We start from the raw sequence: 24,469 nt of genomic DNA on the forward strand, positions 1-24,469 counted from the left end.
TTCACTTACCCTCTGTTCCTAAATAATCCCAAGTCTTTGCCTTTATTAACCCAGCCATATCAAATTAATTGTGTCTACAGTGTAAACAGGTTCTACTGTGGATAATCATAATCTCATTAATAAGCAGAAACTGTAGTAAATTCACTATATATTCAGGATGCCAAGTCTTTTACTTACCACTGTGCCTGTCTTGAAAAGGAGGTAATGGACTGTCTGTGTGACATCTGCAGCATGCACTAGGTTGTGATAAGGATTTTTGTGTTTACTGTAGCCCACCTCCAGAGCTTCCACAAAAGACACCAAGGCAGAAATAGGAATCTAAGTAAATCAGCACAGAATTAAAGAAAAACAAAAACAAACAAACAAACAAACCCCCCAAAACCAGCTTTAATGGCTAGCATTCAGACAGGAGTACTTTGATAAGAGGTTCTCAAGGAGCCATCTGTACTTCACAAAACAACAAAATGCTATACCATCTGAAACAGTCACTCAAGAGAGAGAGTGAATTCAGGTTACTATTTCAAACTGTTTCTTTCCATCCATAATTACATTACATGTGAATCATTCCCACAAATAAATAAACAGAAATAAGTACACTATGAAATATTGTCTGGAACACACAGAGTATGAAAAGTAACAGCAACTGCTGGATTGATGGTCATGGAGAAATATTTCTAAATAGATTGCAAGCAACTGCCTTCATGATCCGCTGGAATATATCTCTGCTTTACTATTCACATTTAAGATTTTCTAATGAAAAACACATGATATAGCAAATCTTAGATACTTTAAAAGGACTATAATTTATCAGACCTCTGGGTTTTCACAGCAAAACCCAGCCTGCCCATCCTATGGGATTGCCATGATTTTCTGACTCCAAAAGTAACTGAAATGACCTGACAAAATGCAATTCAGGGCATTTCTAGAAAGGAGACTATACCAGGTGGTAACATATGCAACTGGCAACATGGGTCCTCCAGTTTCATCTGCTCAGACAGGAAATACATTAAATGTTAATGTTTCATATAAAAGATCACTGTTTTTCTCCTCTTAGAGATAACTACCTGTAAGTAGAGGATGCCATTCTGAGCAGACATCTTGGTCTCATCAGGCATAAGATGTTCCTGAAAAATTATGGGATCTAGACATCTGTAAACTCTTTCCAGTCAAAGTGAGAACCCCTGGGAAATGGAAATGTCAACAGTGGAAGGGATGAGAGAGTATCTGCGTGGGGAGAGTGGCAATGTTTCCTCTTCAAAGCTGGAGGAAACCTCTGTAACAATCACAAAATTATGGAATAGTTTGGTCTGGAAGGGACTTTTTTAAGTCATCTAGTCAACTTGGCCCTGCAATGAACAGGGGACATGTTCAACTAGACCAGATTTCTCAGAGTCCAAACTGATCTTGAATACTTCCAGGGATGGGGCACATACCACCTCTCTGGGCAATGTTTTCCAGTATTTCACCACTCTCACCATAAGAAAATCTTCCTTATATCTAATCTAAATTGATCCTCTTTTAGTTTAAAATCATTAGCCCTTGTCCTACTGCAGAAGACCCTGATAAAAAGTTTTCCCCCATCTTTCTTATAGGTCCCCTTCAGTTACCAAAAGGCTGCAATAAACAATCCCCAGAATCTTCTCCTCTCCAGGTTTAACAACACTAACTCTGTTGGCCTTTCCTCACAGGAAAGGTGCTCCAGCCCTCTGATAATTTCTGTGGCCCTCCTCTACAATGGCTCCAACAGGTCCTTGTATTTCCTGTGCTGAGAGCTCCAGACCTTGATGACCTGGATGCAGTACTCCAAATATGGTCTCATGAGAGCAGAGTTGAGAGTAGAATCACCTCCTTTGACCTGCTGGCAAATCTAATTGGAATAAATCTGAATTTGCTTTTCTATTCTCTTGTTCACTTTTATGCCTGCATGCTTGAGGATCCTATAAAGCTTCAGGAAAATTACACCATCATTCTTATAGAATCAAATGCAGTATTTCCCCACCTAGTTCACGGTGCCTCATTGCAATTGAAATTACTACATAAATCACACATGGTCTTCTTATTAGGGAAAGTGCAGTGTTTACAAATTCTTCAAAGATCACTAAAATTCCATTTTTAATTGGAAAAAAAAAAAAAAAAAGCAGGATGGAAGGGAAGTTAAACAACATTCAAGATGAATGAAGATAGCCATCTTCTAAGTACTGACCTTGAAACGGTTGATCAGATCATAGCGTGTGAGAAGTTCATAGAAAATAAATTTCAGTGCATGATCCCCACTGGCATCATTTAGTGCAAATACATCAAAGGACCACTTGTCTACATTCTGCAAGAGTATGTAGAAAAGACAGTTAATATGTCATTTTTACCATGATCATACAATTTCTTCACTTTCTCTCACAATTTGAGAATTTCAGTGGTGATATAAATGTATAATTTCTTTTTCAATAAATTCATCATAATCCATTTAACCAATGTAGAACTGTCATGACAGGTAAAAGAATTATACAAGAAAGGCCTTATAAAATCAGGCCTGCTCTGCTAAACTGCTTAAGTTAGCCTGTCACTTCTAAGTAATTTGTACATTCCCATGTGAAAACAATCTTGGTATGAAAACTCGTTAGCATAACAACATATTCCTGGGTTGAAAAACAAATGCACCTGCAATAACAACAAGATCTGTTCCATGAGAACCCATAAAGGAAAAATGTAAACAACTTGAATCTTAGCATGTACATACAAATCACCTACTGACCAATAAATGAAGTAGTAAGAAAACTACCAGCCAATAGGTGTTGCACACAAGGTCTGTGAAAACTGTATAAAATGAGTTGTGAAAATAAAGAATTGACTTTTCCCGCATGAAGAAAATGGAGTCTTGGCTAGCTTATTTCAATACAGAATCATCAATGCACTTAAGTATCAGTATACTTATCAGTATTTTGTGACTTGTGTTTAAGAAGCTTCCATTAATAATATGTATGCTGTTTATTTATTCTAAACATGGCAATTCTCTACACTGGAATTAATCACCAAAGGATGAATCCTAAAATATAAAAATCCTGGTTTGCTTTAGTACCTGAGACATTGAAATGGTCCTATTTGGGCTGATAACAGAACAGAAAAACAAATATCTAATTCCATCTGGGAAAGTTACAGCCAGCTGTAAATGACATACTAATGCTGCAGGCTGGTCAGTCAAGAGATCAAGGAGGGGAAGTTCACTTCTCAGCTCCTACATTTAAAGTTTAAGGTTTCACCTTCTTGCAGAAGTTTGAGTTCAAATCTCAAATGTTAGGGAAGGCTGTGGGAGGTGACAGTATTCATTATCTAGCAAGAGATGAAGAGAAATGGTAATTCTTTCTAAATGCTCAGTTTCCTAGCTTTCTGTCTCTTCTTAACCTTGGGGACTTGTTATATATGTCAACAAGCAAATTCAGGGATAGAGGTTGTTCTACTCATCATTACTGAAAGGCATGACATTTTTGTAGCCACAGATAAGCAGAAGTCAATACTGCAGCCATTGTAAGTAACTACAGGTTCTGTGTTTACTACTTTTATATTTGCTAGCCTAGAAAATATTCTTGGCATGGCATGGGCATCAGAAAAGACTGAAAAATTAAATTCTAAAGCATGTAAATCCTTGGGCAGTAATTAATGCGAAGTTCCGTCCCTAGCGCTAGACTGATGAACAGCAGATCACCACAGCATACTCTGTAAATATATCTGTATGAATGGTTCATATAGCTGCTATTTATATGAAATACAAGGGTGATTGTCCCTTTTACGGCAACCAATCACATCATACCCATATCATACAGAAAGGCAACAGACTACTGCAGTAGAAAAATTAGTATAAAATATACATAAAGGGAGAGAAATGCTGTGCACTCAATTTTAAAAAAATGCCAAACTTCTCATCCACTGAAAAAGAAGTGAGACAGATTATACATCCAGAACTTGCGCTGCTACAGCCTGCTTTTTTTTTTAGAAGCTGCAGCATTTCACTCTTATATTAAAACCTACCTCTGTCACAAAGCTGTGATTCTATAGCTTTGGGTTAATAAGTTAGATGTCCTCTTGACCACCATTATTAGTCAAAAGATAAGCTTTTTTGGACTTCATTGCATCTCAATCCTTGTCTGTATTGGCATGACTCTAAGGAGAATACTGATTATGGCAATCCAGAACAGCTGAAGGCATGTGTGTGGTACACTCCTACACCCTTTTGCATGCTTAAATCACCAGATCATTTTATAAAGAACACTAAGCAGTCAGGTAGCTGTAAGCGTTTTTTAACTGACCTTACTGGACTGAAGCAAGCAACAAAACACACCATTTTCAATGGAGGAGATAGGACGGAGAAATTTAAGATGAAATATTATTTTTAAGTCAAAAGACTTGACAGAATCATAGAATATGCTGAGTTGGAAAGGACCCACAAGGATCATCAAGTCCACCTCCTAGTCTTTCACAAGACATCCTCAAGTGTCACACCATGTGCCTGAGAGCATCATCCAAATGCTTCTTGACCACTTTGCTAGGGAGCCTGTTTTGACTTCTTCAGAGTAACTCCGATTTCAACCAAATCCATCACCAACCCCAAAATAATCCAGGCAAAGGCATGTTCTCCAAACACTTTTGGGGGAAAAAAAAATATAAAATTCTAGAGTGCACAATGACCAGGTAGGTGCTATTTCACTCTGAGCAAAATTAGTCAATAACTTTGTTGTTATTGGTTTAACTTATTCTAACATGACCACTTCTTTTTACAACCTAATAATTTGAAAACAGTAAAAAGGGAGGAATTCTCTAAGGCTTAAGTCAGTTGAGAGTAGTTGATGAGTCTTCCACTGTCTTTTTATTGTGAAGGAATGCAGGAGAATAGGTACCAGTTATAGATATCTTCCCTCATAAGCTGGCTATGGAGTGTAGTTGCAAAAGAACAAAGAATTTACATCCCATTTGCAGGAGTGAAGCTAGCACTTGACAACATGCAGTTGGAAAAAGGTGTGGGTGGACACTTTGATTCTGTATATGAAAAACATGTTTGATCATTCTTCTTGCAATTCCTCCAGTTCTTTTGACGAGTTCTACTATTCAAAATGAAAAGGATATCCTAACTGTAAATCTTTACTGTGTGGAGAAATGCTGCAAGATGTCTTAATGAGTTTTACACTTAATATCCCTGTGTATTGCCCCACTATATCACCTTTTTTCACCATTGCATGGCATGGCTACACCACATGCAACATGTAATCTGCAAAGCTGCTGTGTAGGCAGCTGGTTGCTAACTTCTGTTTGTAGTCTTGATAATTCCTGCCTAAGTCAAGAATCTTACAATTGGCCCATGGATGGAAGCTTTGTTTGTTTTTCAGACTACTTCTGACTGATTGTTTTCGCTCTGAAACCTCAAAACTCACAGAAGGGCCGGTTTGCATAAACTGATTGTCACTTTGAAGACCTGAAGCTGAACAGTGCAAGAAATTCCCTTTTCTCACAGCAACAGATCCTTTTCCTTCTCCATCTCTCTCCATCTGTGGTTTTTTTTTTTTTTTCTTTCTTCCTTGTGGGATGTTATGAGTGATTCCTAAATCTTAATTTAATCACTGTAATCTAGAACAGAATTGCAATTTTCACAGCCTGAAAATGGCCACAGTCATGAACTTTATTCTTTCTTTTATTGAAAGGATAATCCCTTAGGCCAGTTAAATTATTAATGTATGAGAACTAAGTGAATGTCAGAGAGAAGGAAAGGCCAAGTATTAAGACCCCCCCCCCCCTTATGTCAAATATCACAGTATTATTTTGATGCTTTGTGCAGACCCCCTTCAATAACTTTTTATTTGGATTACCTTTAGCACTCCAATTACAGCTGGTGGGTAGCTCAAGCCGACCATATTTGAGGTACGCCTGTACATTCTACCAGGATGAAATAGATAAAGCAACACATAAATAGAATTAAAAGAAACAAAACAGACAATCAACAAAACTCATAAAGCAATAAAGCAGAAGACCATTACAGGAGACCTGATTTAGCCCAGAAAACCCTGAATGGAATATGGACCTTTTTTTCTTTCCGTTTTGTTCCTAACTTGCCCAATATTCTCAATAGTATTCTTATTGTATAGCTTAATTTGAGATTGCGCACTACCCAGTATCTCATAGCTTGTATCTCATATCAAGCTGAACATGACAAAGAATTTACCAGTACCAGGTCTTCAACAGATGGAAAGGCTACACTAAGCTAAACAAAATGTTCCCCATTTTCCACTGCACATAACTGTACTGACTTTTCAGTTCTCTTAGTCCTTGCTGGCCAACATGCAAGCTAATACTGAGTGTACTTCAGAAACCATTTGTATGCAATGGATTAACTCCAGTGTGATACAGCAGTTACTTTTGTCTGCATGTTTTCAAGATTAATATAAAACCTTTTGGGTGTTTGCCATGTGTGTGTGTTTCAGGGAGTGAGAGAAAAATAACAAGGCAATAATCAATGTCTGGAACCATATTAAACAAAGTACGTAATGTACCAGATTTTAAACTTGATTATAAAATATATTTTAAACAGATTTTATAGTATGTACAAGTTTCTAAAGTTGTTTTCAGGACACACGGTGCTTAAAAGGATTTGGTGAATGCAGAAACTCTGTCATAGATAGAATGTCTTTCCACAGGCCCCTCTTTTTGCCCTAAAGCACTGTAGGACTAAAAGGAGATGATAGAAAGCTCTCTTCTCCCATCTTAAATGATTCTGTGCAAAGTCTTCCTTCACTGCTATTTCTTCTTCATCCTCTTCTGCACTTGGAACAGAAAAAAGTCATTCCCCTTTGAAGACTTATATTCACCCATTCCCAAATCATAGAATTTCTTATCCCTTCCTTTCTCTAGTCAGAAGCTCCATAGCATTCTCTTAAGAGACAATTGAGGCAAAACCCCTTTCCCTTAGCTCAGGAGAGTCGCAACCCTCCTCTGGTGGCATATTTTATCTGACCACTTCCTTTTTTGGGTCACAGTGATCCAGGTCAGCTGGAGAACAGGCTACTGAGCCAGCTTTCTTCATTTACTTCCTTTTTGAGCAAGTCCCCCACGAAGAGTAAGGGTTATTTCACAAGTAGCCTGTCAAACCTTGGAGAAACCTGTCCCAAGGAGAAATTAGGGGTTTAGTCTTATTTCAGTTTGCTGCCACTCTTAACCATGTACAGTAACTTTGGTGCACAGATAAAAATATTTGCTATAGTGATGACAAAGAAGGCTTCTGTGTGTCTTTGTGGGTTGTGATCCACTGTCTGATATGCATAACCTCCTGCACACAGGGCTGCTAGGCTGTCACTGCAATTCTCATGAACAGTGCAAGGTGCTCTGATCTTCCATTCCTGACTTGAATTTTGTTATTACAAAATTACCCCAGAGATCTGCTGTCTTTCAGGCTGTCCAAACAATGCTGACAGTTTCAGATGTGCCAGCCCTCCTTCTGGCTAGAACAAAGAAAATCAGTGAAGAGTGGTTACTTGACAAGCAAAAGGTAAGATTAGAAGTGAGTCCAAATTGAAATGAATAAATGCTTAAAAGGGTTAAAAAAATTAAAATCAGTTTTAGCAGCAGGTTGTGATGTAAATCACAAGAGGGAAGGCTGAGAGGACTCAATGGCTTTTTTGAAATCCTCCCTGAGCTCCAAAATTTTCATATCCGTTTTGATCAACATTCTAGTAATATGGTAATATACTAATATGGTAATATACTAAGATGGTAAAGGAGTATCTTAGGACTTCTTCATAAGAAATACTAGACCACGGAGGTAAACAGAAGCAAGGGAGTTTGATCTGTCCAAATTTTAAATGCTGTCACTCCTGACCTAGGACTATGCAGAAGTGTATATTGTCTGTCAAAATTATACCAAGTGTGCTATTACATCTGTACTATAGTAAGAAGAGGGAAGTAGGTATTGTTTCAGTTTGCAATCTTTTACTAAATATCAGGTTTTTAGGTGTTACCCAGATCTATGTAGAAACATTAACAGAAGCACATTAAAGTGTTTCTCATTTAGTAGTCTTCTACTAGTCCTCTGAGGTCTTCTGGCCTAAGGTACTCTCCTCCACCTCCTGTCGTTGTGCCATCACATACTACAGGTGAAATCTGCAGTACCTGGGTAGTTACTAGAGCAAAGTAATTACATGACACTTTACCTTTCCACAAATATCCCAGCCTGCACTGCATGGACAATACTCCTGAACCGGGGTTTTTCCTCAGTCCTTTTGAGAATCATCCCCATTTGCCGTGTGAAGGTAGAAGCCAACCAGTCACGGACTTCTGAGGGCACAGAGTCAGAATGGATATCACTGAGTTCATCTTCTGTGTCCAGTAAATGCCTAGAAGGATGAGGAAACAGAAGGGTAAACAAACTCGGTTAGGGAGCACTACATTAGCAACCAAAAAAAGAAAATCATATATATTCCAATTAAAGCAGCTGTTAAAAGTATTTGATTCATCAGCCCTAATAAAACACAGTAGTACAGATCTTCAACTGTTTGTTTATTCTCTTATGTACTTACATTTCAGATTGTGAAACTTACTACTAGGCTGAGAATCAAGAAGTATCAGTCTTCTGAAGCACAACTATATAATCATCTACTGACTTCACATCTTCAGCTCATCAATATTTCTAAACTTTCTGCCTTTCAAAGGTAATTTATGGTCATTTCTAGGTATTTCTAGCTTCTGAGTTAGTAACATACAGTTCTCTACCATTCTGGTCATCTGTGTTGACTCTATCGTTTATCACTGGTAAATGGCAAGTAACCAAGAGGGGGAAACCCTCTGCAATGTCTTACCAGTATACCTCTGTCATGAGTAAAGGACATCATACAAGTGAAAAATTTGACATTGTTTAGAAGAAATAGTTGAGTAGAAATTTAGAAGCTGTCAGAAAAAGTAAGACAATTACTATGAAAACGTTTCTCTGAGAAAAAGTATATTACATTTATGATTGTGTTTGATCTCCTTCCCTGTCCCAGGAAACTTGAAGAAGCTTTTAAATGAAGGTTGGAGATCTAGTCTACACAGAATACAATATTCTAATGATTAAAACCATAATGTCTATGAGTAATAAATCTCGGCTCAACCAACTTTCACAATTGACATGTTAATTACAACTGGTGCTAGATGTGAGAGCTGATGTCTGTAATTACCTCACCTAGTTTCATCAATGTATATTGACTCAAGAACAGTTGCTGCATATTCCAAATTCTTCTTTAGATCTACAACTGAAGCTTCCCCTCTCTCTAATTGCTTTACCAAAGACCGCAACCTAAAGAAAAGGAAAACAAAAGTCTGATTAGTATAAAGCAAAATGGGTTGAGAGTGAGGGTCAGTTCCTAGGATGAGACCTAGCATACACCTTGACAGGTAAAAACTTTTGAAAATCAACAAGTCTTTTGAAGCTACATACATGAAATCAACAAAAATTACTTTTCAAAGATCAGTTATAATGATGCCAGGCAAATATACGTAAGTCCATGTGTTATCACAGAATCATACAATCACAGAATGATAGAATATCGGTTGGAAAGAACTCAACAGTATCACTAAGTCCAGCCTCTGACCCTACACAGGAACCCCAAGAATCACACCATATGCCTGAGAGCATTGCCCAAAGGCTTCTGAACTCAGACTCCCTGAGTCCTGTCACTAGTCATAAGAGTGAAGAGATGAGTATCTGCCCTTCCACTTTCCCTCATGAGATTGTTGAAGATTGCAATGAGGTCTCCTCTTAGTTTTCTCTTCTCCAGTCTGAACATATCACGTGGTCTCAGTCACTCTTTAGAAGGCTTCCCCTCCAGACCTTTCACCATACTTGTGGCCCTCCTATGGACACTTTCTAATAGTTTAATATCTTTCTTATATTGTGGTGTGCAAAACTACACAAGGTGAGGCCATACCAGTGCAGAGCAGGGTAGGACAATCACTTGCATTAATCAGCTGTCTGTTCCCTGCTGAAAACTGAAATAAGTGAAAATAGAAATCAATCAAAATTTAACACAGGAGCTAAGAGAGGACAATTTCAATCCAGCCATAAGAAGGAACTTCTTGAATAATATCTGTTAACAAATGACTGTTATTTCTCATGATTGATGTACATATGCAAAACTGTACTAGAATACACTTAGAAACACTATTGTAGAAAAACTATACAAGGTTAGGAAATGCTATGAATTTCATTAGTTCAAGCAGCCACCCTTAGATTATCTCATATGTATTAAACAGAACTCACTACTTTCATATCCAAGCAGTAATCATTGCTTCATATGCCTCCTCATTTCTTCATTCCATGTATGGGGAGTCTACAGATATGACCCCTTAGCTAGCTACCAGAAGCATGCCACAGGAGTCAATAATACAGAAAGAACATGACTTTTGGTTCTTCCTGGCTTGTATTTAATTGATGTAAGTATCTGCCAGCTTTATGCTGAACTCATTGAAAATTCATGTTCAATAACAGCACAGCAAGTAATGGTTGTTTCATGAAACCAACATTCTTCATTGAAGGTTATGCAAAGTACCATGTGCATCAATAATTTAAAAAAACACCAGAAGTACAGTTGTTTCTCACACCATCATGTGAAAAAATTACACTGTCGTTGTCTTACATCCAATATCTCTAACTATTGCTAATTCATTGAGTTATAGCAGCTGCTCCCGATTAATTGTCCTAAATAAGAGCCTGGTGATAGTTTGCCTTTAATGTATTCCTTATATCTGGGGGGTTTTAAATAATCCTAAATGGACTGAAGGGAATCCAGGTAAATTTGTTAGCTGAAAAATTCTGCTTCAAGGTGGCTGAAATAATTTTGAAATTCAATCAAATTCACCTGTATCATGTAGGAACATGGTTTAGTGAGAGCTTGGCAGTGCTGGGTTAATGGTTGGACTCAACAATCTTAGCAGTCAACTCTTAGATCAACTCATTTGTAAGCCTTGACAGCCACCTCAAATAGCTTTTTTTTTTTTTTTTTAAAAAAAAAAAAAGTAAAATCAACAACAACATTCTTTATAAATTAACAAAAGAGTAATCAGAAATAGACCTGACTGCATAAAAGCCAGCTTCAATATACACACACAAAAAGACACACAAAAAGAGTCTCTCCTAAAGTTTGGAAGATAAACATCTGCTGAACTGAAAGACAAAAACCCTGCCTTCTGATCTTCAGCACATTCCTCGCTCTTCTCTGGAAAACCACCATAATTACCAGTAAGAAATTCTTAATAAGTTTGAGTAGCAGTGAACCATATCAAAGAATTCCTACATAGAAACAGATGTGCATCTGCCATCTCACTATAATGTACAAACTTGATACATCTGATATTCTGAGAGTCTTATCAGAGTTAGAGAGCATATGCAGACTGTCTAAGCATGAGCATATAGAGGGTCTGACAGATGCTCTGCAACAGTATCTGTCTGCCTGCTGCGGTGTAAAAAGACCTGTAAGGCAAATACACAGGATACTTAATACTGTCCAAAAGTATCCAGAGCAGACTACATGTAGCTATGCATGTAATGCATATGTGCAGTAGTTTCATGCAGCTGGGCAGACAGATGTCTCCACAGTTTGCATAGCAAATCCCTGAAACCTGTTCCAACTGAGGATTGGTGGGAGAGTTACAGCATACACAGGAGGTAACCCAGAAGCTCACCATCTCCTTTTACAACAGTCAGTGGGTATTATTCATTCCACAGTCTGCCACAACTTAATCTAAGGCTCTGCATATATATATACTGAGGAAAAGACACAACCTAGAAAGCCAGCTTATGTTGTAGTACTCAAACTGAAAATAGGATAACTGGTAGCCTGTGTCCCAATGAATTTTTTTTAGGCTGGATAGCTATCTTCTGTCACTACTTTTATATACAAAAAAAATGTAAGTCACAACATTTAGAGGAAATAAAAACGTGTTTGCAAAGAACACACAGTACGGCTACACTGGCATTTTTAATCCAAACAATTTCTGTGCAATACCCCAAGTAATTGCTTTGCCTACTTCATGTTTCCTGAAATATCCTTTTTCCTTTGAATAAAAATACAAACATTAAAAATTTTAAGTAGTCATTATTTTTTAATTATTATTTGAAGCACAGGAGTGCAACAATGATAAGGTCATTTGCCTTGACAGGATGGTAAAAAGCTTGTTTCAACTTACCTTGATTCAGATAAACTTTTGACAACATTAGTCAACTACAAGTGAAATTAAATAGTTTAAGCTTCCACTTCCCATTTATAAATTCCTTCATGCATATTGAAGGAAGACCTTAGCTGGAAACTTTAGGAAACTTTGGCTTACTGAATGGTTTCCAATAAAACTACATCCTAGGCACTTCCTCAGCACCAGGTCCTGTAAATTATCATTGTATCCCTCTCCTGCTACTGAAAACTCTATTGCACTCCTCCAATATGCAAACACCTCCTCTATTCTCCGGTTCTGAACTTTGGGAACCAAATGAGAAAATATAAGCAGTTAATAGGATTGATCATGTGTGGTGGTATTTATTTATTTAATTATTTGTTCATTTATTTACTTAATTGTTCCGGTCTACTACTTCACCTAGCACGAATCTTTTATAGAAATCAGGTAGACAGATGCTCATGGAAGTCACTGGAGGTGGATATCAATGGTAAACCACCTGCCTGTCATATACTTCCTCAAGAAATGGTGCACTGCCTCTTTGATGTGCTTGCCTTCCTCCACGAGTGAGAGAAATGATCCAGGAAATCATCTTAGGTGGTCATTGTGGTTTCAGATGGCTAAGATGAGGTGAGATGACACATTCCATTGAATAAATGTCAGAGCTGAACAAGGATAAATTTCAGATGCGGGAGAGAAAGAAAGGCTGCTATATTCTTTTTTCATACCCAGAAATCTTCTAATTGGTATTTCCCAAAGCAAGCCTTCCTGTTGGCAGACTAGTTCTTTCTGAGATGTTAGTGTGAATTAGTTTTCTGGGGAAACTGTTCAAACACAATGCAATCAAAAATATTGTAGTCAATACAAAATTGAATTTTTTGACAATGACATCCAAAAACAGTAAATGAAATCTTCCAGAAATAAACGTTTTCAAACCACTGTTGCCTTTTATTAAAAAAACCCATCCATTATAATACATTGTCTTGGTTTGGAAAGACAAGTGTCCACCAAGGAAAGCTGGAGCTTCCCTTGGAATGGAGAATGTAAAACCTCCTCCCTTCAAATTAAAATTTTGCATTTAGGGGCTTTCAGGCAAAGATATGGGAATAAGAATAACAGTTCTTTGCTAGGAATATTAAAAATACAAATGTAGTAGTACAAAAAAACAAGCAAACAAGCAAAAAAATCCAAGAAACACTGGCAGAGTCAGAATACGACCTGACACCTTGTTGGTCAGGGTGTTGGTAGCAATCCAAAGAAGTCCTCCTGGAGTAATAGATGTGGTTCTGTGGGACTAGAGATGATCCTGTAGAAGGGTCCAGTGGTGGCGAGAAGTGTCCAGTCTTCCTTTGAGAAATCCAGTGGAAAAACAAGCTGCCCTGGTGTTTCTGACTCTCAGTTTTTACCCAAGTAGGAATGGTTGGCTCCTCCCACTGGGTGTAGTATCTCACAATGGGATGATGTAATTGTATCAGTCCTGTCATGAACCTTAATGGCCCATTAATAGAAGATATCCCCCGGAGGGAGGATGGATCATGGAAGAGATAAGAACACTAGCCCACCTGCTTTTAACAGCTGGCTCATAACAGAAGACACCCACTCCTTCCTCCCCAGAGTTATGAGGAACGGGTAATACAAGAGATAATGAAAAAACCCCCACCTCCCCAACTGGTTTCAACAGATGGAAAATAGAATACACATTTTTGTTTACCTATTGTAACCCAAGACACACATCAGACACAAATCTAACAGTTTTTAATTTGCAACTTTAAACACGTACCTGAAATAAACGGTCAATAAATGTATTTAATATGCAATAGAGAGATAACATATGATACATATAAAAAAAACTACACAATGAGATCACCTGCCCTGAACTAAGGAGAACAGACTTTGGCATCTTTGGGAACCTGTGTCATAGAGTACCCTGTGGTAGAGCCCTGGTGAGCAGAGGAGTTCAAGAATACTGGAAAAATATTCAAGGATCTCTTCCTCCAAGCTCATAGGACAATACATCTCAACAAGGGGCAAAAATGCCAAGAGGCATCCATACATGGATAAGGAGCTGCTGAGCACCTCAAAGATAAAAAAGAAGTTTACAGAAGGTAGAAGCAAAGATAAGCTAAAGCCCAGTTAAAACTGAGTCTAGCCAGAGATGTCAGAGACAACAGAAATGGCTTGTGTAGGTAGCTTGCTAACAAAAAGCAACTAGGGAGAATGTGAGCCCTCTCTAGAAGGAAGTGGGAGACCTGGATACCTGGGTAAACCTGGAATATGGGAAAAACTGAGGTTCTCAATGAATTCTATTCCTCAGTCTTCAACAACAAGTGTTTCAGCCCTTCCCCCCAAGCCATGAAAGGAAAATGCAAGCACTGGGAGAATGAAGATCCTAAGGCCACTGTAGGAGGGAATCAAGTTCAAGACCATCTAAGGAACCAGAATGTGCACAAGTCTATGGGATCTGATGGAATTCATCCATGGGTCCTAAGGGAACTAGTAGACAAAGTTGCTAAGCTACTATCCACCATATTTGAGAAATTGTGTCAGTCAGCTGAAGTTCTTGATGACTGTGTATTGATTCGACATGGCCTGTTTTTTTGGTAGCTGGGGGGTGGTGTGTGACACTGGGGTAGCTTCTCTGAGAAGCTTCCACCATGTCAGAGACAATCTCTGACGGCTCTAAAGATGGGCACTCTGCTGTCCCAATTAGAGAGGTTGTTAACACCTCTGTGATGACATATTTAAGAAAAACAAAATCAAAACAATGCACGTGCATTTTTTGTTTCCAGGCGTGGCAAGGCACTGCCACTAGGGGCCATCCTGGCAGAGTCAGCAGGCTTCCACAGCTGCTGCTATTTCAGCATGGCCTGCAGTGAGCCTTACCTGCCTGGCTGCTCCTAACCAGCCACACTGCGGGCAGATGGGCAGGGGCAGCACCAGCGGCTTCTTCCCTGCATCCCCTATGAAGAGAGGGTTTAAATAGCTCCAGTGCCACAGCAGCCATCACTGCCTACACAATGGTGGCAGGGGCCCCTAGCCAGCAGCAGAAAGATGACAAGCAACTCCTTGATGCAGAACCTAGACAAGATTGACCTCGTGGCACTGCAGGATCTTGCAAGAATCTGAATTAGTGGAACTTTTTGGCAATGGTACCTACAAGCAGCAGTTTTTCTTCTAGTCAGAGAAGGGAAGAAGGAAGTGCGGACATATGAAAGAAAACAACATGGTGCCACCAAGTGGAGAAAAAAGGGGGGGGAGGAGATGTTTCCAGCATCAGAGCTGAAATTCCTCTGCAGGCCGTGGTGTGGACTATGGTGAAATGATCTGTCCCCTTGTAGGACATGGGGGATGCAGACATCCACTCGCAGTCCATGAGCGTCCTCAGGGAAAAATGCTCATGCTGGAGCCAATGGATGCCAGAGAAAGATGTGATCCAGTGGGAGACCTGAACAGAGAGAGGGCCCTTGCTTCCAAACTAGAGCAGCCTCTTCTTAGAAGACTGCACCTCATGGGCAAGTGACCCATGCCACAACAGTTTTGGGAAGACTGTTTGCCCACTCGAGCGACCTCATGGCATAGCAGAGGAAAGACTCCTCTCTCTGAGCAAACAGAAGAAGATCTCAAGTGATGAACTGACCAAAACCCCATGCCCTGTCTCCCTGCACCATTAGGGAAAGAGGGAGGGGATGGGGGAGGAAATGGTGTTTTAAAGGCTTATTTTACTTCTCATTATCCTCCTCTGACTGTATTAATAATATACTTTTCTTATGCCTTTAAATTTAAAATCATTTTGCCCTTAGAGTGTTTTTCTCCCAATCCTTATCTCAAGTCATGAACCCTTTTGTTAATTCTTTTTTTCCCCTCTCCTCTGCCCAACTATAGAGGAAGAGAGTGAGCAAACAACTTTCATGGATGCCTGGCATTGGGCCAGTATCAAGCCAAAACAGACTGTAAGAAATGGAAATATAACCTCCATTTTTAAAAAAGGGAAAGTGGAAGACCCAAGGAACTGCAGTCAATTCAGTCTCACATCTGTGCCAGGCAAGATCAAGGAGCATATTCTCTTAGAAACTCTATCGGTAAATAAAGAGATGACTGGTGATAACCAACATGGCTTCGCTAAGGGGAAATCATATCTGAGAAGTTTGATGGCTTTCTATGAAAGGCTACAGAGTTGGTGGATAGGGGCAAAGCAACTGATATTGTCTACCTGGACGTGTGCAAAGCACTTAACACTGTCTGGAATGACTTCTTTGTCTTTAAACTGGAGAGACATGGATTTGATGAATGGACCACTCACTGGATAAAGACTTAGCTGGATGGCTGCACCCAGACAATGCTGCAGAAATGGCTTATTGTCCACATGGTAACCAATGACCAGTGGTGTCCCTCAGGAATTGGTGTTGGAGCTGACACTGTTCAACATCTGTCTTGGTCTGAAAGACAGGTATCTGCTAGGGAGAGGCGGGGCCTCTCTAGGAATGGAGAACTCCAATCCCTTACCTCCAAGTTATTATAATTTAGAAGATTAAAGAGATTTTTCAGTCAGAGCTATGGGGAAAGGAATAACAGTCCTTTACTAGTAAATATAACAGGACAAACAAACAACAACAACTACAGCAATAACAATAATAATAAACAGAACCAAGAACCCCAAGGAGCTTTGTCTCACAAGTCCCAGGCAGTCTGATCTCTTGGGACCCCAAGAGCACCAAGCCGAAACAGTAGAAACTCCAGGGCTGATGGCTGAAAACAGTGGGTTGTCCTGGCAGGCAGGGGGGCTGTCCTGGCAGGTAAAGTGAGCAGTGCTGAAGAAGCTGTGATGGCTGGACAGGGGCTGACCCAGCTCCAGCAGGGCAGGCAAGGAGCTCTGAACTCCTGAGCACTCCAGCAGATGATAGCATTCCCAGGACCGGACCCTCCGTTAACAGTGGACTCCTCACGCAGCTAGCAGTTGCCTGACCATCCTCTCCAATGCCGAGAGCAGAAGAAACCACCCTCAGCTCCCAGAGCCCCCGAGCCTTTCCGTCTCCCCCAAACCAAGTGATCTACCACCCTCACCACTTCTTTTGTGTGGGTCAAGTACCCTTTAAGCATCAGTATTTAGTCTCTTAGCAACTTATGGGGGGGAAAAATTCTATAGGGAAAGGAAAAAAACAAAATTAAACTTAATCCCCAACAACATCTTTGTTGGCAACATGGACAGTGAGATTGGTGCACACTCAGCAAGTTCACTGATGACACCAAGCTCTGTGGCAGTGCAGTGCAGTATGATGGAGGGAAGGAATAATGCCATCCAGAAGGAACTCAACAGGCTTGAGAGGTGGACAAATGCAAACCTCATGAAATCCAATAAAGTGTAAGGCCCTACATCTGTTTTGAGACAATCACAGGAGTATCTAAGAGCTGGGCAGAGAAGTGATTGAGAGTAGTCCTGTGAAGAAGGGCTTGGCAGTCACAGGTGATGGAAAATTCAACATGAGCCAGCAGTGTGTGCTCATAGCCCAGAAAGCCAATCAAATCGAGCAAATGTGCTCCTTTTGATGCAGCTGGCTGCGCTGCATCAAAAGGAGCACAGCCAACAGGTTAAGGGAAATTATTCTCCCCATACTCTGCTTTTGTGAAACACCACCTGGAATACTGCATACAGTTCTAGTGCCCCCAATGTTAGAATGACATAAAACTGTTGGAACAAGTCCAGAGAAGGGCCAAAGTTGATAAGGGGAGTAGAGTTCCTCCTGTATGAAGACAGGCTGAGAAAGTCAGGCCTTTCTGTCTGGTGAAGAGAAGACTGCATAGAGACTTCATAGCAACCTTCCGTTATCTGAAGGGGACCCACAAAAAAAAATTGGAGAGGGACTCTTCATCAGGAACCCTAGAGATAGAACAAAGAGTGATGGATTCAAATGGAGGAAATTTGGGTTGGATTCACGGAAGAAAATCTTTATTGTGAGGGTGGTGAGGTACTGGAACAGGTTGTCCAGAGAAGTTGTGGATGCTCCTTACTTGAAAACATTAAGTTTGCGGTTGGATGGGGCTCTGAGCAACTTGATCTAGGGGAAGAAGTCTATGCTTATGGAAGGGGACTTCGCTCCAGCAAGGACAGGGATGATTTTTGCAGGAACCAAGAGGAATCAAGTCAATGTAGGGGTAGACTGCTGGCCATTTGTCTCTTTTAGTCATATCAGTAAAACCCAGCTGGACAGCTTTCAGCTCTGCAACCAAACTTGATCCACCTTGTCCTTTAATAGCTTCTGTGACTCGCTGCATAGGACTCCATGTAGCTTTTAATTTTTGATGTATGCCTACAATACAGCAGGAACTGTCAGTAAAGCGGATTTTCTTTTCCAGGTAGTTAATTATATGGGGCAGCCCTTTTAGCAGATGACACGTTTTCCTTCTTGTCCTCTGCAGATAATCCACAATTTTCACTGTCAGGCCAGCTCGTGATGATTTCCATCCTAGGTGACTAGGGTTTCCTATTCAAGCTTGCTTTGTGATCAATGTGATCCACTTACTTCATGAAAGTCCTTTTCCATGTGTGAAAGGGACTTTCCGTTTAGACATCCAGCACGGAAGTGGCTACCAGGGCACCCAGAGGAGCTGTGCTTTGGTGCCAATCACTTCTGAAGAAGCTTGAACCCCTTCATAAACTGCCAGTATCTCTTTTTTGGCAGAGGTGTAGTAGGCTTCACCTCTTTTGTATTCCTGACTCCACGGCTACTGCATGAACAGTCTCCTGTTTAATTTGTTTAAAAGGCTGTTATTGTTAAGGACACGATTTGAAACCATTCTTCCCAGTCACTTGATAGAGAGAGCTTATGATCTGACTGTAATCTGCAACATGCATTCTCAAAAAACTCACAGCACTGAGGAAAGCTTGTCTTTACTTTTAGCTGGTTCGTGCAGAAATAACTGCAATTTTCTTGACCATGTCCACTGGAAATTGATTATATGCCATTTTACCCCCAGAAACCTGGGCTGGTTCCTTGACTTTACTTTGCTTTACGGCAAAGCCAGCCTTCAGGAAGATATCAATTATCTTCTCCCCTTTCTGAAAAACTTCGTTAGCTGTTTTGCCCCACATGATGATGTCATCAACGTACTGCAATGTTCTGGACTCTCACCCTTTTCCAGTACAGTCTGGATCAGTCCATGGCAAATGGTGGAGCTATGTTTCCATCCTTTGTACAGTTGAATCCAGTTGCACATTTTTATCTTGTTGAGTTTTAAGATATTCATGTTCACTTTTTTTTTTTTTTTTTTTTTTTTTTTTTTTTTTTTTTTTTTTTTTTTTAAGTTTGTTGCCAGCAGTATTTTAAAATGTATGTATTTTTTTTCTCTAGTTGCCACAGTGGATGGGAAAGATTTGTCTCTCAATTTAGTTTTGGGAGCTTACACAGGATTTCATATGATTATGGAATCAAATTTTTGTACCTCTTCCTATCTCCTCAGAGCAAAGTATAAAATTACTACAAGGGAAGCAATGTGTAGTAAGAGTAAGAGATATGTAAAGCCTAATTTTGCAGAATAAAGGGATGTTGAAGAGTTGGTGGCCCCTGCAAGGAGGGAGAAAAGGGGATGACAGATGACCTGAAGTGGCAGCTGTAAAGTTCTAACTGTAGGTGAAGAAGACATAAGTGTTTAGGAGAAGAAGAAAAATTATGGGGTTGAGAACCATTGAAGTGTTTGATAAAGCTGAAAATGTATTTGGTCTGATCCCAGGACCCTGACTGAAATATGCTGAAGAGATTGGAATTATGTGCTGTTGGAGTGCTGTTATATTTTGTCTCCCACCCTTGAGGCAGTCCAAACTATTATGGAGTAGAATATTTATGGAATGTAATTTTCCCATGGTACCCACTGACCTTTTCCTCTTTCTGTGGGTACAGGTTCTGAGATCCCTCTGAAATCTGGTTGGTGGGAGGAGTAAGGGTGGTAATCTGGCACATGTATATTTGTTTGGGTTGAGGTGATACCTGAGCCTGTAAGATCACGGACACAAAAAGTCAAGGTAGCCTAACTATTGATTCTTAGAGTTTGTACAAGTAGTGCAATGCATTGAATTATCAATAAGCAAGAGAGAATCTTAAATTGAATTTGCCATGCTATTTTGGAGCCCAATTTACTAGTCCAGCAAGTATCAAAAATAGTTTTAGAAAATTGTCTAACATTCACTAAACCTCACTGAAGAAGAGTGCTGTTTCAAGAAACACAAAGGAAATCACAGACCATGTGATTTAGACCGTGATGCATCCAAATGCTGGACTCTTTGGTCACTGCAAATGAAAGATGGGTTCATGAACTCTTCCCCCCGATCCTGGTTTGCATCACACCTTGCCTGCGATGTTAGAGACTCACTGAATGGGGGGCAATGACTTGTATAGAGGGAAACCGTTATTTATATAAATATTTATGCTTTGATTATTGGAATAACAATTGGCCTTGACATGAGTTCCTGTATGCTTTCATCTTTGTTTCCTTTTTGTTCTATTTGCTAGATAAGGCCATGAGAGGAAAGGTACCACTAGGGTGGTCCCTGTCAATGTCTTGAGCCCAGGGTTGTCAGAGAACAGAGGAGATTGTTTGCTCAAAAAATTTCATGTTTGTGTGAGCGAAGGGGTAGCTTGGGCCTTACCCTGGTGAGGCAGTGCACTGCCCTGTACACCTCATTCTTAGAGCCTGTATCCCAGCCTGTCAGTGGCTGCCAATCCCTAGCACACTGGAGGCAATGCCTCAGAGCACCTCTGGAGCCCCTAACCCAGCTCCTGGGTGGTAAGACGACTGGAAGTTCCCCGTGGGGGAAGAGCCGAAAAGGCCAAGGGGTATTTAAGGCCAAACACGAGGCAATTACGTAGCAGGGGGAGATATCCTGCTACAGAGTATCTCCCCCACAATAAGATCTTGCTAACTGATGAATTAACTCACTAAAGACAGATTGTCTCATGGAAGTGACACTTCCAGCTGACAATAAACATCTTGATGTGGAAGCAACGTTGTGGAAATGAGCTGGAATTTCTGACTGACAGACAACCCACTTTACAAACTATAAAAGCTACACCAAACTTTTACAAAACAGAAGTTTTTTCCACATTCCCTGGAAATGTGTGTGGCTTTTCCCCAAAGTCAGCATGCTGGTTTTATGGTTACTCTCTCGAGAGTTGAGTGAAAGGACTCTATGTACACTATGAGCAGTTTCGTGGTAAATTACAGTGAATCCTAATCTATACTATTTCTTTGCTAGTTTTAATATTGGTACCTTAATGTCATGCAGACATAAAATGTCTGTTTTATATAATCTACTAGTAGTTCTTTTGTTTTATAACGTGTAGTAACTCTGTTCAAGACTTTTTGTCTGTTATTTTCTGTCTGTTCAATAAATAATTCATTTTATCAAAGATCTGATCAGCCATTCTTAGAACTTGCAAGCCAGAGTGGTTTAGGTGTGCCAGAGACTGAAATAGTTCATGCCTCAAACACTGATATAAAGTTTTCCCCACTATAACAAAAACTGTATAAAGAAGCTACAACCAAAGAAGCCTCCCTGAAGATGCCTCACTGGAACTTTGAACTATAAGTCAAACTACTGAGGTTAGATAAAAAGAAAACCTCTTCTTCAATCACCTGAAACAAAAAAGTAAACAAGAAAAAGAGTGTGAGCCAAAACCAGCAGCCCTGATAAGAATCATCTTTGACTTGCTTTGGGATGGGGGTGGCTGTAGCCCACAGACCCATTTGCTGGGAGCAGGTTTGCACTTTTTCCCCACCAGCTGTAGTGCGGGCAGGAAGTTTTGGTGTGTTGTAACCTTTGCTCGGGGGCTGTGAACCCATCCTCCCTTACACAAACTGGCTATGGAACCCCCAGCCCCAGGAAGGCCACATCCACATCACCAGTGACCAGGTGAAAGGCAGCTGAGGAGGTGCCTTAATCCATCAAAGACCCCCCCAAAGTTCCCCCCAGAGTCATTCCACAGGCCATGCACCACAGGACTGCACATGATGCAACAAACTCAGAGTCTATTGTAAGAGACAATGGCAAACTCCCCCAACCCAGGGAGGGAAGTGCCTGGGTTTTCCCACACGGCGTGAGCATATATTAACCCACCAGATTCTATGCTTTTCAGGGGAACCTTCACCACAAAGAAGACCAGCTGGAATGAATCAACAGAACATTGTTGGGATCCACAGAGTGGGGATATTTTCTTCATTCAGTCCCTGTTACTCTCTGTCCCCCCTACCTATTTCCTGTTTCTTTCTTTCTCTCTTCCATATTTACTATCAAATAAATTCCATACTATTTTCACTAGTCTTGTTTGCAACTTAATTCAGGCAGAAGCTTTCTAAGAACCCTAGTAATCTGATTCTGACAAGGTGCAGTCCAAAACCTGCTGCCAAAATCTTAGCCTAAGGCAGGGCTTACCTGAATTTCCCACTCTATCCATTAAAATCACATTGTCTGGATCCTACCTCTTCTTGCAATTCCTATCATCATTGGAACCCAGGACTTAATGTGTGCTTTTCTATATATTTTCTCTCTTTCTCTCTCTTTCTTATTCTTCTAATTCCCTCTTGGAATTCTTGAGTAACTTGAAATTGAATTGACCTAACATTTGCTAAGTTGAGTGGGTCAAGTTAATGCTTTGTTTGAGGAGTGTTTATGTTGATTTGATGTTGCACTCAAGCTTTTGCCAAAGTTTCTCTCATTTTCTGAAGTCTTCTTTATTATTTTGACCTCTTCAGAATATCTGGTCGATATTTCTCCCGTGCATCTAACTCAGAGTACATGAACAACTGTAAGCCCTGTTAAAAACTCGCATGAGTTGTCTGAGGCTTTACACACCCATAAATTAAGGAGGTATGAGGTGGTACAGTGGATCTTTCTATAGAAAACAATCATCAGCCGAAACAGTTCAGTAGATTGAAAAAAGTACAGAAAATATAATGTCTCCTGCAATGTCTCCCGTTTTTGCCTCACATACTATTTTCTTAACTAAAAGAGGGTGAAGGTTGAAGAATAAGTCTGCTTACACAGAACCCATAAGGCTTAAATTATTACAGCTGCAGCAAAGGCTTGAGAAAATGTATCAATAATCAACCAATGGAAGTATTTTCAGTGATGCAATAGCACCATGTTTATTTCCTAAACCAGTCAGCCATTTCTTATTGTTAAATGTGTGGTTCTGAAATCCTTTGTATTTATTTATCTGGCTCAAAGAAATTAAACTGAATCTTTACACAATATTCATACAACACTTGGCATAACTAAATAAAAAACTACAAGAAAATATTAGGAATTATTTAAGAGGTCTTGAAGACAAATATGCTCTCAAAGTTAAGGTTGCCTCAATGAAAAAGTCTCGCAAAAGCTTAGCTTTAAATGAAGTTGTCTTCCCCATATTTAATCCTTCCTCAAATGAAAACCTTCTCATTAAGAACAAAACACAGACTAAATGCTTGACCCACCTCAGAGTTCCAGAACTCATGGAATAAGCTGTCTAAATGTCCTTAAAGTAGACAGCCACATCTGTAGTGTGCGGGATGAGAAGAGGAAGCCTCACAACTGAACGTGTGATGTAAATTTCCTTTTGAGCCAAATTCTTGGCATTGTCAATGACAGTGCCTTAAATACTAGGCCACAAAATAAATAGTAAGCTGTTTAATTATTATTTTAAAAGTAGAGTACTGAGTTCTTTGGATGCTATAGCACCTTACCTTCTAAAAAGCTCCAGGAGTAATGACACACCAGTAATTATCTCCATGTGCTGGTCTCCAGCTAGGAGCCGGGCTTCCAGCAGCTAGGCATGGTGGTGCCTGACTTGCTGGTTTCAACAGCCCTAATAAATACACTGTATGATGAAATTTGTTTGCTGCACATAAGAAAATGGAAGAGCTGTCTCAGCTTTAGGAGTTTTGAACTAATTTATTTCTAATAATAAGATGATTTCTATTTATCATTCTGTAAAAATGCCTTGAGATTAATTTTGCAGAGCAGAAGAAGCTATTAAGATTCCTAAAAATAACTTGTTGATATCTAAAAATACCATTGTATCATAGCCCAATAACTCAAGCCCTTTTAGGGTTAGTAATTAACAGAAGCACCAATAAAATTACCATCCCTTCTTTCCAGTAAGTAAAAAAAGTCACAGAAGTATGCCGTTTTAAGATGGTTTTTTTTCCATCAGTGATACTGTTCGTTCTTCCTCTGCTTTGTGACTGATAACTTTGAGGAAGAAAATCTTAAAAGAGAAAGAAAGATTCCCAGGCAATGCTTATACAAAAATTTATAAATGTGGAC

At 39.8% G+C, this 24,469-nt stretch overlaps 1 protein-coding gene across 1 annotated transcript in view; it reads right to left on the minus strand.

Annotated features, from left to right (window-relative positions):
* The window catches only part of PDE1C (phosphodiesterase 1C), a 301,936-nt gene that overhangs the window by 93,525 nt on the left and 183,942 nt on the right, over nucleotides 1-24,469 (minus strand). Inside the window, exons 4-8 of the mRNA XM_058422827.1 lie at nucleotides 9,191-9,304; nucleotides 8,184-8,366; nucleotides 5,850-5,916; nucleotides 2,204-2,320; nucleotides 178-318 (exon numbers count right to left, since the gene is read on the minus strand). Coding sequence (XP_058278810.1) covers nucleotides 178-318; nucleotides 2,204-2,320; nucleotides 5,850-5,916; nucleotides 8,184-8,366; nucleotides 9,191-9,304 — 622 coding nt within the window. The remainder of the gene's footprint in view (nucleotides 1-177; nucleotides 319-2,203; nucleotides 2,321-5,849; nucleotides 5,917-8,183; nucleotides 8,367-9,190; nucleotides 9,305-24,469) is intronic.

Source organism: Hirundo rustica, chromosome 1 (genome assembly GCF_015227805.2).
Source record: "Hirundo rustica isolate bHirRus1 chromosome 1, bHirRus1.pri.v3, whole genome shotgun sequence".
Lineage (NCBI taxonomy): Eukaryota > Metazoa > Chordata > Aves > Passeriformes > Hirundinidae > Hirundo > Hirundo rustica.